Source organism: Carettochelys insculpta, chromosome 5 (assembly GCF_033958435.1).
Source record: "Carettochelys insculpta isolate YL-2023 chromosome 5, ASM3395843v1, whole genome shotgun sequence".
NCBI classification, from domain to species: Eukaryota; Metazoa; Chordata; order Testudines; family Carettochelyidae; genus Carettochelys; species Carettochelys insculpta.
The window spans coordinates 114,866,841-114,882,389 of NC_134141.1; the positions used below are offsets into that span (position 1 = coordinate 114,866,841).

At 40.7% G+C, this 15,549-nt stretch overlaps 1 protein-coding gene and 1 long non-coding RNA gene across 5 annotated transcripts in view; one reads left to right on the forward strand and one right to left on the reverse strand.

Moving 5' to 3' along the window:
* DYM (dymeclin) overlaps positions 1-15,549 on the forward strand; it is a 416,064-nt gene that overhangs the window by 165,705 nt on the left and 234,810 nt on the right. For all 4 annotated transcript variants that reach the window (XM_074995795.1, XM_074995794.1, XM_074995797.1 and 1 more), the window contains exons 12-13: positions 5,633-5,746; positions 8,777-8,871. In XM_074995795.1, the coding sequence (XP_074851896.1) occupies positions 5,633-5,746; positions 8,777-8,871 (209 nt within the window). The remainder of the gene's footprint in view (positions 1-5,632; positions 5,747-8,776; positions 8,872-15,549) is intronic.
* Positions 9,618-15,549, reverse strand: part of LOC142013862 (uncharacterized) — a 49,276-nt gene continuing 43,344 nt past the window's right edge. The window contains exon 4 of the long non-coding RNA XR_012645808.1: positions 9,618-15,187. This is a non-coding gene — a long non-coding RNA (uncharacterized LOC142013862). The remainder of the gene's footprint in view (positions 15,188-15,549) is intronic.

Genomic DNA, 15,549 nt, shown 5'->3' on the forward strand with positions numbered 1-15,549 from the left:
TGGGACTAATAAGCAACTTTGGGATGAAAACCTATGGCAAATATGCAAACTGCTGGAGCCAATGTTTCTCTGGAGATTTTTCCTTCCTCCACACACACCATGGGTGTATATATTTGGATGCAGAGCCTTCAGATTTGGTATCTCATTAACATTTAAGTTTTTTGCTCATGAACTGAGTTTATTGAACTGCTGAGAATACGGTATGGTCACTATCACTTGCCTCTGTTTCCCTCCTCAGTGGAGGATGATTGATGGGCTGTCCTTTGGTGGCTCCAGGTGGCCAGAACATATGTATTTTTGCCTTTAAATGAGTACAATGAGGATGTGAGACAAAATCCTGGGTCTGTAGTCCTGTACATGTGAACTGCTTCTGTGACCAGCCTCTCAGCTGCACTGGGGAAGAGGACCAAAAGTGGATGATGTTCGTGGAGTGGCATGCTGCTTTTATCGACAGATGATGGAATACATTGTCATTGACTTAGAAGTTAGATCTGGGGTCATTAAACCTTTTCCAGTCTCCTCTGTGGTTCTCTTTTCTACCCCTTCTTCCACACCCCATGAGAGGTCTCTCTTCTATGCATGAGGCTTAAAATCAAATGAAATGTACCCTGACAACTCCAGTAGTACTGCTTGCAATCTTTGTCACAGAGATGGACAGGTACAACAAAGAGAAGAGATTGGGTATCCCCTGCTGTCGCCCAGGGAATTGAGTCATGGTTGTGCAGGCAAGGTCCATGTCTACGCAAGCATTAGACTACAACACCACTTTAGCAGCCATGACATGCTTCTGGTCATTTTATTTTAACCTTTTGGTTATTTTATTTTAACCATAACCCTGAACAAACAGTATTTTCTGATTCCTCTATGTCCTTCCTAATTCTGAATAACCCTGAACTTTTTGGAAGAGGGAAAGAGGAGGGTTTCAAATCGGGATCTGAATATTGCATGTTAAGCCCAACCCTGTTATGATGGGTAGTTTGTGAAAGGATCTTCTTGATGCCAGTTCAGTAAGGACACACTCACCTGTGCATGGCTGCCAGAAGAAGATAGGACAGATACAGCCATACTTATATTTTTCTCTGGAAATTAGGTGCAAAACTGAATAAGTGCACCTGACACCAGTTTACATCCTTTTCACTGATTTTAGATGCATAATCTCACAGTGTGCAAGGTGTGGGACTAGCCTCCAAAAACAATAGTTTTGCACAGTGTTAATTATTGAATGAGTTTCCTTGAGCATCTTACATCTCAAACATAAATCCCCAAATGCTGAGAGGCTCTTATGGGAAAGAGAGAAAAAACTTATTAATGGCGAGAAGGAACTAACTAAATCTATCTGTAAAATTTGAATGCCTGTCAGCCCCACAACCTGAATGACGCTCTTATTCACTGTAAGTGTTTACTTAATTTTAGCAATTTTAGCAGGAAGCTTCTTCCATCACTTGGCTGAAGTCTGAGAAAATAAGAGAATAATTTAATGTATTTTGCGTCGACCTGTTTTTCTCTGTGCTGATGCAATCCTGTAGTGTTTTTATAACAGTCATTACTGTGTGATCCATTTATGGGCATATTTTCCTTTGTGGTATTACACCCACATTTATCTATTTATTGATTTTTTAAGATTAATTTTAGTGAGCAGAGTTTTATAAGTCTCTGATTCTAAAGAGTGGTAAAGAGCCCAGAAAATCACAGAAATTCTTCTAACTGCTTTTATGTAAAATAAATAGCTGCTGGGAAGAGGTGATCAAAAACATAGATCCTGCTCCTGCCACTGTCTCCATGTAGGCTTACCCTCGGTTCGCACATGTGAAGACTTCACTCTCCCTGGTCAACGATCTCAGTGCCTCTGGGTTACACACAGAACGTGGTTTACTTCAGGAGTAACAATGGAGTAAACTGGTAAATCAGGAGTTCCCCATTTAGGACAGGTCTTTGGTGAGTTGATTCCATTCCTCCCACCAAAACCATCAGCAACAGGAAGCCATAGTTTAACTGAGCCCTTTAAATGTGATGCAGTGTCTCAAAACTTTCATGGTACCTTTTTTTTTCCTTCCGCAGGCAGCTATGTGTTTATTTTTAAATGCTTTATTTCCAAATAGCCACTGAGTGTTTTATATTGCCTCCTCAATGAATTTGTATTTCCAATTAACAAATGATTCTGTAGCACTTTGTAGCCCTGTACGAATACCAGTGAACACCTTGTAGCTTGCTAAATTAAAACTGTGGGTTGTGATCTCGGGAGTTGTGAGGCTGCGGAGCAGGGGAATGTTGTGGGCAGGCAGGAGTGGGAGAAAACCACAAGAAAGCCAGAATATGGAGGACTTCTGTCCCCCTGGGCTGGCTGGGCTTGGCCTTCCTGCTCTGGGGATTGTGACCTGAACCCTTGTGCGTGGGTTTGTAATGCCATTCTCTGAAATTTGACTCAGATGTTCCTTTCTCTGTCAGGAGCTTGACCAAACTTGAGTGGTGGTACTATGACACAACTCCTATAGCTCATGCCAGGGCTAGGTCACAACACAACACAACACAACACACGCGTGCACACAGAGCCAAGCCCAGCCAGCCCTGGGGAGCAGAAACTTCTCCCACAGGGTGAGTGCAGAGCAGGCTCACTCTGCAAATTTTGCCCACCTCTGGAATTCACATTAACAGAGGTGAACTCAAAGAGGGTCATGGCATGAAACAGTCTGGGAATCCCTGCTCTGATTATCTAGTAGTAATAATAATTAGAAATAGATTGTGTATGTAGCCATTTAAAATTTTAACACTGTCAGTCATCCTTGGATTCTGAAAATAGTGCCTTATAATCAGAACTGTGGGAAATACAGAGATATCAGTTCTCAGAGTTACATGTAACCACTTTTTCAAAATTTTGTTCTTTGGTCTACCACCTTTGGTTCACTTTGAGTTTGGGGTTTAAATTAGTGCAGAATTCAGAGCAAAACTCAGTCAAAATTTGCACATTTCTCTGGGTATTGTGTGCAAAGCTTCAGGTTTTATTTTTATTTTTTTTCTAATGGAGCTACACTGAACCTGAACAGATATGCAATTAAGCTTTTTCTGTGTATGAAAATAACATATATTTTGTCATGCATTTCCAAGCAGTTTACAAAGACAGAGAAGTTTCATTTTCCCCATTGGTTTTAAAAATACTGCTTATGGGAGACAGGTTCCCTGTTTTCCTGGGGAATTGAATATTCATATTTCCCTTTAACTTTAGCTGGAATTGTAGATACTTAGCATTGCTGAAGCTCAGCCACAGGTTATTTACATGATGACAAAATGAGTCTGTGGCAGAGTTGAGAAACAAAATTTGGTTACCAGGCCCCTTATGAAACTGCTTTTTCCTTTTGTTATCATTATTTATTTGTACTACCGTTTCTCCTCAGAGCCATAGACATGGGCCAAGAATCAATTGTTCTAGGTACTGCACGAAGATAGAACAAAAAGTCTTAACCGATTTGTTTACAATTTAAATACAGTAAACTCTTTCATATCTGGCAGCCCCAGTACTGGGAGGTTGTCAGATATTCAAATATTTTGGTTAACAGAGAGTTATACCTAGCAATGCATAACACTAAAGAAAAACAAGATTAGATATTAAGAAACAAAAGTGTATGCAGAATACTTCATTTACCAACAGGACTATTGTACACTGTAAACTTATACTGTATTTGCTGTATTTATTTGCATTTACGTTCACTATACTGTGCTTACGGAAAACATAGCTAAAATGTACTTATGGTTAAAATGTTGGTTATTTGAGAATTCTGGATGATAGACTGCTGTATATGAAAGAGTTTAGTATATAAGATAAGCTGATTATAGCTAATTATATAAGTAATTATGCAAGTCTTAAAATTTAAATATAAGGGAAGAGACATTTGACACTGCTGAACTTTGTGCATTTTTGGCAATGGGTGACATATTTTGTCATACACTTTCTGTATATTACTGTTCAGAAGCCAGCTTTAAAGTTTTCATTTTTGGGAACATACTGTATCTTGAAGGCATAATTGGTGTAAGTGAAATAAGAAATGAAAGACTTTTAGGCATGACATACAGGAGTGAGAGGTTTGTTCTTTTGGCTAACATGCATCAAACATTTTTTTCTTGAGGAATAAAATCATATTACTGTAGTCTGGAATGCATGCTGTTATTTTGATGTGTTTCAGTGAGATCTGTGTGCAAGTGTAGCACTCAGACTTACAGTCAGCTGTACTAACATATTGGTTTAGTGGTACCCAGGCTACTTTTTCTTCTACTAGGCTCATTTACAGTATAATCGGTCTTCATAGCCATCAAAACTGATTTGGTTTATTATCTTACTCTACCTGCATTGTACCTGAGAAATTAATATCACTAGTTCAGTAACTGGGGTTTGGATGTCCTCCTGATGTGGCCAGTACCTTAACTCTCTAGCTTTAAAGTGCCACATGACTGCTTATTTTTGTTTTCTCTAGCTTCTGACAACTTTTTTTGTGCCAGTGTATGAATGACATCCTATCAGTCTGATTATGTGGAAATTTGCCTGTATGTGGCTAAGTTATAAACCTTGGGAAAAAATCTCCATTTGCACATGCTCAGAGACATCAGAGTGCTCATTGGGCATGCTCCAAGTCCTATTATTGACTAGACTGTACATGTGCCATCCCCACAAAGGGACTGAGCATGCTTCAGTCTCTCGTCACTCCTAATCCTGACTCAACTGTTCCTGTGCCATTCCCATAAAACAACTGAGCATGCACCAGACCAGTGCTGCAGGGGCAAAGGTGACCGTCCCTTGTAATTCCTGCCCTAGTTGTTGTGGGGTGGGAGGATGGATAAGAGAACTGAGAGCAGACAACTTGACTCTCCGGTGCTGTCAGTGACAGTCTGCTAATGCCCAACCATCACACAGAGGAAGACTGCCTGAATTGAATATATAGGGGACAAGAGCCAGACCAGCAGGCATCTAGTAAAGTGCTGTTAAACAATTCCCAACTGTCATACATATTATTCTGATGAAATTCTTTCCACCCATTGATTTGGCTAAAAGTTTTTAGATTTGTGAAACAGACCTTTAAATGGCTCAAGTATCTTTCTTACTAGTATGGACTTTTGGATGGGCTGGACAAAATCAAGGATATGATATTTCTGGTAAAAGAGCAGAAGTGACACTTCCCAAAGTCTCACTGAAGGAATGGTTAATAATAGTGAGAAACCGACTTGGCATTGGCTAGTTCACTTGAAATCAAGTGACAGCGTTTCATTTTTGTTGTCAAATATTTTAGAAGAATGTCATAGCAAAGAATGGTGAACTGCACTCTAGTACTAATCATTGCTTCTCTCTCTCCACCCTTTCTTTGCCTTCCCAGCCCTTTGTCACTGACATATTACATTAAGCTATTTCTTTCTGGCTCTGCTGACTGTATCGCTCCTCCTGTTAATACTAACCCTATTTACACACGTTCTGAGGGAAGAACAGAAGCTCTAGGGTCAACTGTCCAAACAGTTTTCAACACTGATCTCTGTATCTTCCTCCTCCTAAACTTGTCTTGAAGGAAGCAAGAGCCTAGAGAACTGCATGATTTTATGTCATCTGATTCACAATAGAAACATGGTGTTCAAAGCTGTTTTTTTCTCATTGCAGATATTGAAAAACATCACCTGGTATTCAGAGCGTGTTCTAACAGAGATTTCTCTGGGGAGTCTCCTGATACTGGTTGTGATACGAACTATTCAGTACAACATGACAAGGACAAGGGTAAGTGTTACATGTAGAGCTTACTTGTGTAGTCTGTATCTTCAGTCTTCCATCAGCTGGAGTTCTGTTCCAAACAGTGGTGTTAACAAATAAAATAAGCAAAACTTTTCAGAGGAAAGGAGCATACAAATGCAGTGAGGGAGGCAGAAAAAAAGGTCAGCACTCAGATACACTGTGAAGTGCTTCTGATTTTCTAAAGCCACCATCACACCAGTCAGCTCAGCTACATTGATTACTAACCCACAAAGTTCAGGCACAGCAAGATCTGCATAGTTCCTGGAAAAAAGTAACAATTTCCTATCAGAGGAAGAAAAATATTGTCATGCCATATAATTAAATAATGTGTGGGATTTTTCACCTATGTTACGTTATCCATGTTAAATTTAGATTCCTTGCTATTTGACAGCAAAGTTTTATAAACAATTACATTTATTAGGATGCGAGAAAATTACCTTTTTTTCCAGTGGAAAAATAAGTTTTCTTATAAGTAAAATTAAGAGAACTGTGGCAAAGCATAGGTGTTTCAAAAATACTCCCCATCACTCATTCATTTTTGATTTCCCTAAATCCATTGGGTGGATTTTTGGATCCTCAAAATAAGGGTTCTTCACGTATATTTCTCTCATATGTACAGAAGACATGAAAACTATATTAGAGACTTCTGCACATTTCTTTCATTACTGAAAATGTTTGGAAAATTTTTAAATAAAATCAACTAAAATATGGAGTTAATTGTTCTAAGTCAAAGAATTTAAACCCAAAATCACCATATATGTAGTCACAGCAAATAAATGGTTGAGATAACATATAGGAATAAAATTAACACCCAATTAACAACTTAAAGCAAACATTGACTGTAATTTCTATTTCATGAGATAACAGACATAACAAGCTAGAAGAAAAGGAAGCTGATAGCTCTGTGCAGAGTTTCTACTGGATTAAATGTAAACAGTACTTTGTCAAGTAAGATTTTATGAACAGAAGTAAGGGTTTGTGAGCTACTTAACCAGTAAATGGTTTCTTGTAAATAGGCTGTAATTTTGGCATTAAATTCCAAATATTCGTCAGGTCTGCCCTCTGGTTTAAGTTAGAGGCTTTACTAGAATATGGAGTGGGAAGCAGAAACATCCCCAGAGTGGGAAGCAGAAACATCCCCCGTTCCTTCTCTCCACCACTACAATCACCTTCTCTTTTCTTTTTTTTTTTTTTTTTTTTCCTTTGGGTCCTGGGTAAGTTCCAGCCAGCAATGCTGAATGCATCTTCTTTCTCACAATGAGTTTTATGCTTTGAACATGAGAGATCAGGAGTTTTATATAACTTTGTTCAAAGTAAGGCAAGCACAGGTGACAGGAAATGGAATTTGGAATATATATCTGATTTCAGCTTACTGTATTGATTGCCATAATACAGTAAACCCATGATAGATGTGATTTTTGACTCACGCTTAACTTGCTTTAATGTGAGTTGAAATCTCGGGGTTCCTAGGGGCTGGCAGGAGCGCAGCTCGTCACCCAGCTGGGGGGAAGCCAGGGAGAAGCTACTCTGCCACAGCTTCTCTGCAGTTTCCCCACATTAGGGGAGCAAGGCCAGACAGCTGTTGTGGTGCAGCTTCTTCCCGGCTTTCCCCAGCTGAGGGAGCTGGGGAACAGACAGCCATGCCACAGTAGCTTCTCCCAGTTGGGGAAAGATGGGCAGGCATACAGCCGCACCTCTGCGCCTTCTCCCAAGCTAGGGGGCACACACTATGGCACAGCTTCTCCCAGCTGGGGCAAGTCAGGCAGGCAGACAGCCGCGGAGGCACAGCTTCTCCCCCGGCTCCCCACTGTTGTGGGAGCCAGGAAACTGACCAGCGTTAGTGCACTGGTCAGTTTCCCAGGTCCCACAAGTCCAAGGAAGCCAGGAGCCAGGCTGCCAACTGGTTCCTGTCTCCCCCCGACTTACACAAAATTTGAGTTACGTGAAGTTGCCAAAGAATGCATCCCTCGCATAACTCAGAGGTCTACTGTACACAGATTCTCCAGACACAGCCATAATAAGTAATAGAATGACCCAAAGGCCACTTTGTATTTTCCAAGAATCTTCCCTTCAAATTGATACATTTGTGTGTAACATTGTGGAGGATCTGTGTTACTCTTAAGGAGAATAAATGCATAAATAAATAGTAGTCCTGAGCAGGGACGAGCAACTTTTTAATGAAGGAAATCATTAAACATTGCTCCATGTTGTAGAAAAGTTGATCAAATGTGATTAGAGAGAAATCCTAGCAGTGGAGAATCTAATTTTTTGCAAAAGGTGAGTATGCAATGACCAACACCTAGCACTTTTAATATATATTACAGTAAATTAATCTCTCCAGTATGCTGCTTAAAATTTATTCTGTTCCCTTGCAGAATAGCACAATCCATGTTTACTTCCCTCTCCTCTGTGAGCAGATCAATAAATATTTCATAAGCCATAGATTTGTGGAGTCTACAGCTTTGTCCATGCTATGCAGTTTTGACTTTGAGAGAGCTGATGTTTAAACATTTGTCTGGAAAGGTGGCAGTTAAAATGGGCTTCAGAAATTCCTACTAGACTGGGGCAGAACTTATGAAATACTGTATTATTATTAGTTATGGACAAGTTTTATGTTTCAAAATAATGAATAAGGAGGTCAAAGCGATCAGAGCAGAAACGATGGGGTAAGGCTGGAGAAAACTGGGGCAGAGGAAAAGAGAGAAAATTAAAAAGCAGCATAGATTATTTTCTCTACCATTTATCAGTTATGTTCATGATCCCCTTATAGATCAATTCTAATTTTAAAATAAATGTACAGTGAAATCCGCCCTTATTAGGCAAATTCATTTCTAGAGAGACCATTTTTAAAGCATCTCTAAGTACACAATCTGCAATTCTGCTCCACCTTCATTAGAAGACCACCTCTGTTCAGCAACGGAAGTTTGTTAGTCCTTTGAGTGGTTTCTTATGACAGATCTCCCTGTGTATGAAAAGGACAGTTTGATGTGTTTTTTTCCCCCTCTTTTCCACCAGGACAAATACCTTCATACAAATTGTCTGGCAGCCTTAGCAAATATGTCAGCACAGTTCCGCTCACTTCATCAGTATGCTGCTCAGAGAATCATCAGGTAAATATAAGCCTTTTAAAAATATTTAAACTAATCTTCCAACTAAATTCAGAGGGAAAGGGGCTTGAATTTTCTATGACTGAATAGCTGTAAGTGAAAATGGAATTAAATTATAGCAAATAAAATCTTATTTCCCTTCATAAAGTCTGCGTTAAGTTTTGTATTAGTGAAAAATATTCTGAATCTTTATCAAAGAAGTGTTTGTTTGTTTTTCTGTTCTCTATATAGCAACCATAACAATTGCTTTTAAAATTGAAGCTTTTTTAGTCATTTGCTCCATTATGAGGAAAAAAAAGCAGTGCGTGATAGTTCTCCAGAACATTGCTGATTGGACTTGCAACTCGGTATATTTTCACTTGTCATGAAGACAGAGGACTTGATGTTTAATGAGGACAAAATGTAGACATTACTTCATGAGGGGGTGTTGGGCACTTTTTGCAGTTACTTCCTTTTCTGTCTCTTTGAATGGTCAAGTTCACTAGCCTTTCTCGTAACAAGTCAGTTGATGTCAGCTTTTGTTCTAATAAAAAGGGGCACTGGCTTCATAGAATCTTAGCAACAGAAGATGGGAAGGACCAAGCTCCGCCAGTTCCAGAGGCCACCATGTAATTTCAGGTTGTGATATGGGGTGTGTCCACTTTATTTTTAGAGTTCATCTACTCAGTGCTCCAAGGGAAAATAAAACTAGTGGGAGCAATGATTTTCCCAGCCTCAGGGCAGGGGCTTCCTTTTCCCTAGGTCTTCGGGTGCTCTTCTCATCTTATTGCCAATACAGTATGTAGGTTCTTGACCTGAACGGATTGGAACCTGGGTGTTTGCCCACAGTGACCAGTGATAGTCTGTTTATTGCTGAGTGGCCTGTTTTTTGGCTGCTGGTGCCTCTGGGTGTCATGTCATATCACACCCACATCGTAAAAATTAAATATTCTTAGGGTAGTCTGTGAAAATGAAAGATGGACATAATCTAATAGTCACTGTGGTCAAACTCTGTTTTGGCATCAGTGAACCCCAAGTGCTGAAAGTTCTCTGTTAGGAATAAAGCAGAATTATATTTTTTAGATTTTTATTCTGAACCCTTCAGAATACAAATGTCTCTCTGACGGAAAATTAAGAAACAGTGGTATCCATAATAAATCACACTTGATGAAGGCCATAGGCAAGCCCTAAAAATGAAATAATACTTTACAACTACATTTTATTTTTATTTTAGGCTATAAAGTTTTAAAATAAAAAGGCTATTTGGATGAGCCATACGACAGAATTCAGGCAGTCATAATTCAAGCCTCACCAGATATAATCATTTAGTGTGAGAAGGAGTTCATTTTCCCTACAAGCTTTTTCCTAATTCTTTCTGAACAGAGCCAGCCAATTTTTTAAAATTATGAGGACTGTTATTGATAAAAGACTGATAATACAATACCCCCAGGATCTTGGTAAAATATAACATTATAACATCAGAAACTTTACACAACATTCTTGCAGATGTCAGAGTTCGCACATTTGTGTTAATATTTTCATTATGTTCAGTTGCTGGGAATGGAAATAGATCTTACATTATTTATAATGAAGTCTTGGGCAGCAGTCAATTAATATTGGATGCATCATGTGTTGAAGACTGTCTTATTTTGTACATGTGGAGACCCTTTCTGTCTCTTAACTGCTAGGATCCTCTTCTCTGTTTATATTGTTAATTACACAGAGGCTATTTTTCTGCAACGTGCTAAGGATATTCTCTGTGTCTAACTCTTTTTGTATTGGGAAAGTGCTGAAAATGCAATATATGGTATGATACTGGTAGAGTGCAATAAAACAGTTGCATAGCTGTGCTGTTAGTCCAGTGTTTGAAATACTGAAGCCATCCATACTTTTGACTAGATTTTTTATGGGCTATGTATATTCATATTAAATATCCTGCTATCTTCTGACCTGCGTACTGCCATGCTTATATTTTCTTCTTTGTTATCAGTTACTCATCAAGTTAAAAGCAAGTGTGAAATTAATCAAACTTCCTGTATTATGCTTAGGAAAATTACAGAAGCTCAGAAATGTGTATATTTTTATCTGGTTTGACATGATGGTTTTTGTTTGTGACGTTTGCAATTTTCGTAAGAACAAGAAGTTTTGTTTTTAGTTTTTCTTAGCGGAATATTTTAAGTGAACAGAGGTAAAATAGCCCACTGGAACTGAAAGCAAAAAGAAGAGATGGAGTGCAGATTGAGAAGTAGAGTTAAATACCTAGGGTAACCGGTATGTATAGAATTTGAATTCACATTTGGTTTTGCTTTATAGCAGTCATTTCAAGTTAATCACTCTTTTATAAGGACCAAATCTGCAGTGTGCTTGGAACTTAAAGTTCTCATTTCTATCAAGAAGCATTGAAGGATATCTGCACCTTTCAGGGTCAAAAGCAAAAGAAATTATCAAGATACCTTCATGTGTCTCATCAGTTCCTCAGTGGTGAATTGTAGTAGTGTTTTAAGGAGTTTGGGTTTTTTAAATTCCATATTTGAACATTCTTTAGTGTTTAGAAGTGGCAGATATATTGACTTGACCAAACTTTGGTTTGATCAATTAGTTCAGTACATGTTTTTTTGTCAAGAAGTAAAAATATTTGTGCAGCAGAAAGATGCATGTGATCTGAGCTTCTTATTAGGAGCTGTTTTGGACTTAGAATCCCGAATTTAATAGTCTAAAAAATGTGGGGGAGATTAAGAAATCTGACTGGTTAATAAAGTTTTCTGCTAGTTACATTACTAAAACAATTACTAGCTCAGAACTCATTAGGGTGCTGGCACAGGAAGATAAACAAATGGATATACCACAGTGCATTACCTAATGTTCGCATTCCAGTTTTCCTGGATTCCAGATTTCCAGGGATTTTTTCCTCTTGGGTTACTATGATAGAGGGAAGTTTTAAAAAAAAAAATAGGGGTGCCCTTTTTCACTCAGGCATAGTTAGGGACAAACAAGGCAGAAATGCAGTGCAATTGGGCTGCCTGCCCAGACCTAGACAACTCTGCCTAGAAGCACATGTAGGAGTGGCACTCATGGCCTGTGCTCATATCCTCTCCTCTGGCCATATAAGAGGAACACCACCTCTGACTCCCCACTCCCTCAGTTCCTTTTCATTGCCCATGGAATTAGGGTTGGCACTCTGTGGGGTGTGTTGACTTTACATTGTCACTCTGTTTTCTTAGAAATTGTATATGTTAATAGTAGAACCTTAGGTTTAGTTTAATTGTTTAGTGAAGTAGTTGGCTTCCTTGTGTGGTGACCTCACAAGATTCCAAGCATTGCCCGGGATGTAGGAGGGCCACCCCCACCAATGCTGCCCACACAAGGAATTGCTTGTGTCCTGGCAAGAGATTCAATAAAGAGCATGCTCCATCTGCAAGTCATTTACAAACAGGACTCAGATGGCAAGAGTCCCAGGGATGAAACAACTTTCTGGAGCAGGCCATAAGCCCTGCTTCAGCACACAGGCCCTTGTCTGATCAGCTGTTGCCTTCAGATCCAGTAGGTGATGACTCCCTACAGTTGGGATCTGGTGTTTCTCCCAAGAGGAAGAGGTCATTCACCCTTCTTTGGTGTGTTCCCACCAAATGAGTAGCAAAGATTCCAGGAGTTTGGGAGACTCCCCCCTCTTTGAGGAGGACTAACACTGTACCTGTGGGGTGGAGTAGGCTCTGGCCCTGTGGTGTCCATTGAGCTCAGTACCAGTTATGTCAGCCACAGTTCTATTTCCATTCCAAACACATGCCAGATGGCATCAGACCTGCTTTGCCTCTCAATCACAGACTTTCTGCTGATTTAGGAGATCTCTGGTGCTATGGCTTCTACTGGCTCATCCGATATAGTTCCCTTGATATCTTGTGGTAATGTTGCAGAGCTGCTAAGTCCATCAGCACTGCAGCTCATATCACCTGGGCCACAGGCTACGCATTTGAGGCTGGACCCAGCACGAAAGTTCTCCTTGACACTCATGAATCCCAACATTGAGTTTAGTACCAGCCACCGTACTGATATCTCTCCTGGCAAACATGGGGATGTCTTATTTGGTTCCAGTGATGCAGACTCCCTATTCCTCTTCACCACTGTTACCTCCTTATTGGACTTCCAATGACTGTGGATGGTGGTTTGCCCATTGGGGCTGGCTCCCTTCTTAACACCACAGCACTTCTGCTATTCCTCAAGATTCATTTCAAGGTTGCTCTTCCCATCCTTGTCAGCTAAGCACCAATCATTGCATCACTGTCATTACTGAGATTGGCATCTGTCATGCTGTCAGGATAAGGAGTCATGGCCTGGCATACGTTGGCCACCAGTGCCTTATAATATGCACTGAGGCCTCCTTCCAGTCCCTGAGACATTCCTGAGTACCTGGGATCCCACTCAGATGCAAGATCACTGGTTATGATGGTGGCTTCCACTTCCTTGTCATCTCAAGTGTAAGAGGTCAGTGAGTCTGTTTGCCTGGACCTATGGGGCTCTTATGATCACATCCTATGTTACTAGAGAAGGCTTTGTCACTGGTGCAGTGAACCATCTCCTTGTGCTCCCTAGGTGACTCTACTATGCTGTAATATTCCTCTCTCGATGCCCATGGACTTCAAGGCATATATGGACCTTCTGAAGCTTGCGGCTGCTACCTAGTGTAGCCAAGTGGAATTTCTGCAGGAGAATACGCATAAACTGCTGTATGTTCTCCAACCATCAGCTCCAGGGAGAGTAGTCCTCTTGGAGCCTGCAAAGATGCCATGGAATACTAATGCTTCATTGCACCATCCTGCAAAGTATTCAGATAAATAATATTTTTCTCTCACACAAATGTTTGAGGATTTCTACTTCTACCTGGATCCTATCTCTCTGATGGTGACTGTAGCAAATGACAGGGCTCAGCTGGGAAGATATAAATGCATCCCTGAAGGACAGAGTGCAATGGTGGCGGGGGGGTGGAATTTATACCTTCTCTTCCCTAGACATGAGCATTGCAGACCAGCAGGTGTTGCTCTATAAATATGACTTGTTAATTAGGCAGCCAATTCAGAGTTCAAGGGCAAACTTCCAGAAACTTCCAAGGAAAACTATAATGGGTTCACTTTAGAAGGCCATTTGGTGGCCAAAACATTGTTGCTTGAAGCTCTGGGTATGGCAAATGCCTCAGCCAGGATTGTGGCGTTGGCTGTAAACATGAGAAGGGCTTGTGACTCCAGAACTCAGGCTTTTCTCATAACATGCACCAGATCGTTAAGACTTACTGTTTCATGGCCAAATTTTGTTCTGAGAAGCATCGATTAAAATGTTCATCTCTCTTAAAACTTGTGGGAGTATGCACTCTGGTGTGAAGAGACGCTGCTATAGAAGACAGCAACTGCAGCCGCTGATCTGCTCTATTTTTACAAACAGTCCTCCCTTCCTTTGTGGCAGCAGGACTACTCCAGGAGGAGTGATAGATCATAAAGGAGGAGGTCCTTGGTTTCTGAGTTTAATCATCTGCCTCCTGTGGACTCTTCCCCCTCCCTCTTCCATTCCTTCCCCCCGCATCTAGCAGGCATCCATTTTAACCCACATGTCATGGGGTATAGAGGTTGCTCAGATGGACACTCAGATTTACTTTTAAAAAATGGACAGGATGTGTATGAAACAGTATACAATATATCCTGGCAAATATCTATGCTATGAATAGCTCCTCTGGCTTTGAAGTGACAGTAACCTTGAGTTTGGGCTAGAACTGTAGCATTGAGGAATTGTCATCTACTGGATAGAACACTGGTCTGAGATTTAGGAGAACTTGGTTTTGTTCTCAGTTCTTCCATTAGTAGGCTGAACCTGGCTTTTGAATGGACAAATGCATATTCTGCTCCATTCTGCACTTGCGCAGCCTGTAGTTGAACTGCTCCTTACTGCGGTCCAGGCTGCCTGTGTATGAGCTAAGGAAGCGTAACCCTAGAGGCACTGAGATTATGTACTAGGGAGAGTGAAGTCTTTGCTTTACAGCCCTGGCTGAGAACCAGCCGGCCTTAGCCCCTGTGGTCACAGGTTCAGTCCCTTCTGCTGATAACCCAGGTCTGTCAGCATTACAGGAGCAAGGGATGAGCTGGTGGTTCTTCGAGTGGTCCACATGGGTGCTCCACCTTAGGTGTGGGCTTGCCCTGTTGCCACATATCGGAGATTTTCAAGCCATATCTCGTCGGGTCGCGCATGGACTGATGCGTGCCAGTCCTTTGCGCGCTTTCGATCACATGCGTGATCCGGTTCACACCAGTTCCTCTCAGCCGCCAACGGCTGCAGGTGGAATTTGCTTCAGCTCCAACGCCTAAGACAGATAAATACATTATTAGTTCCATTATCAGTTTTTCATTAAGTTCGTTAGCTTATAAACTGTTCTAAGTTTCTCCTGTATGTAGTTTAAAAAGAAAAAAAAGAGAGAGAGGAGGGGGAGAGAAGAGAGAGGGAGAGGAGGCAGCTGCCCTCCACGGCCTGCCACCTCCACAGACTGTTGAATTTTGTCTGTATTTACTAGTTATCAGTAGCTGTTAAGTACCCCGCTAAGGTTGCAAGTAGTTAAGTATCTGAGAAATGTCTTCGCTGGGGTTTAAAAAATACGACTCATGCCGCGAAGCTATGCCTTCCTCTGACAGCCATAGCAAGTGTATTCACTGTTTGGGAGAGACCCAT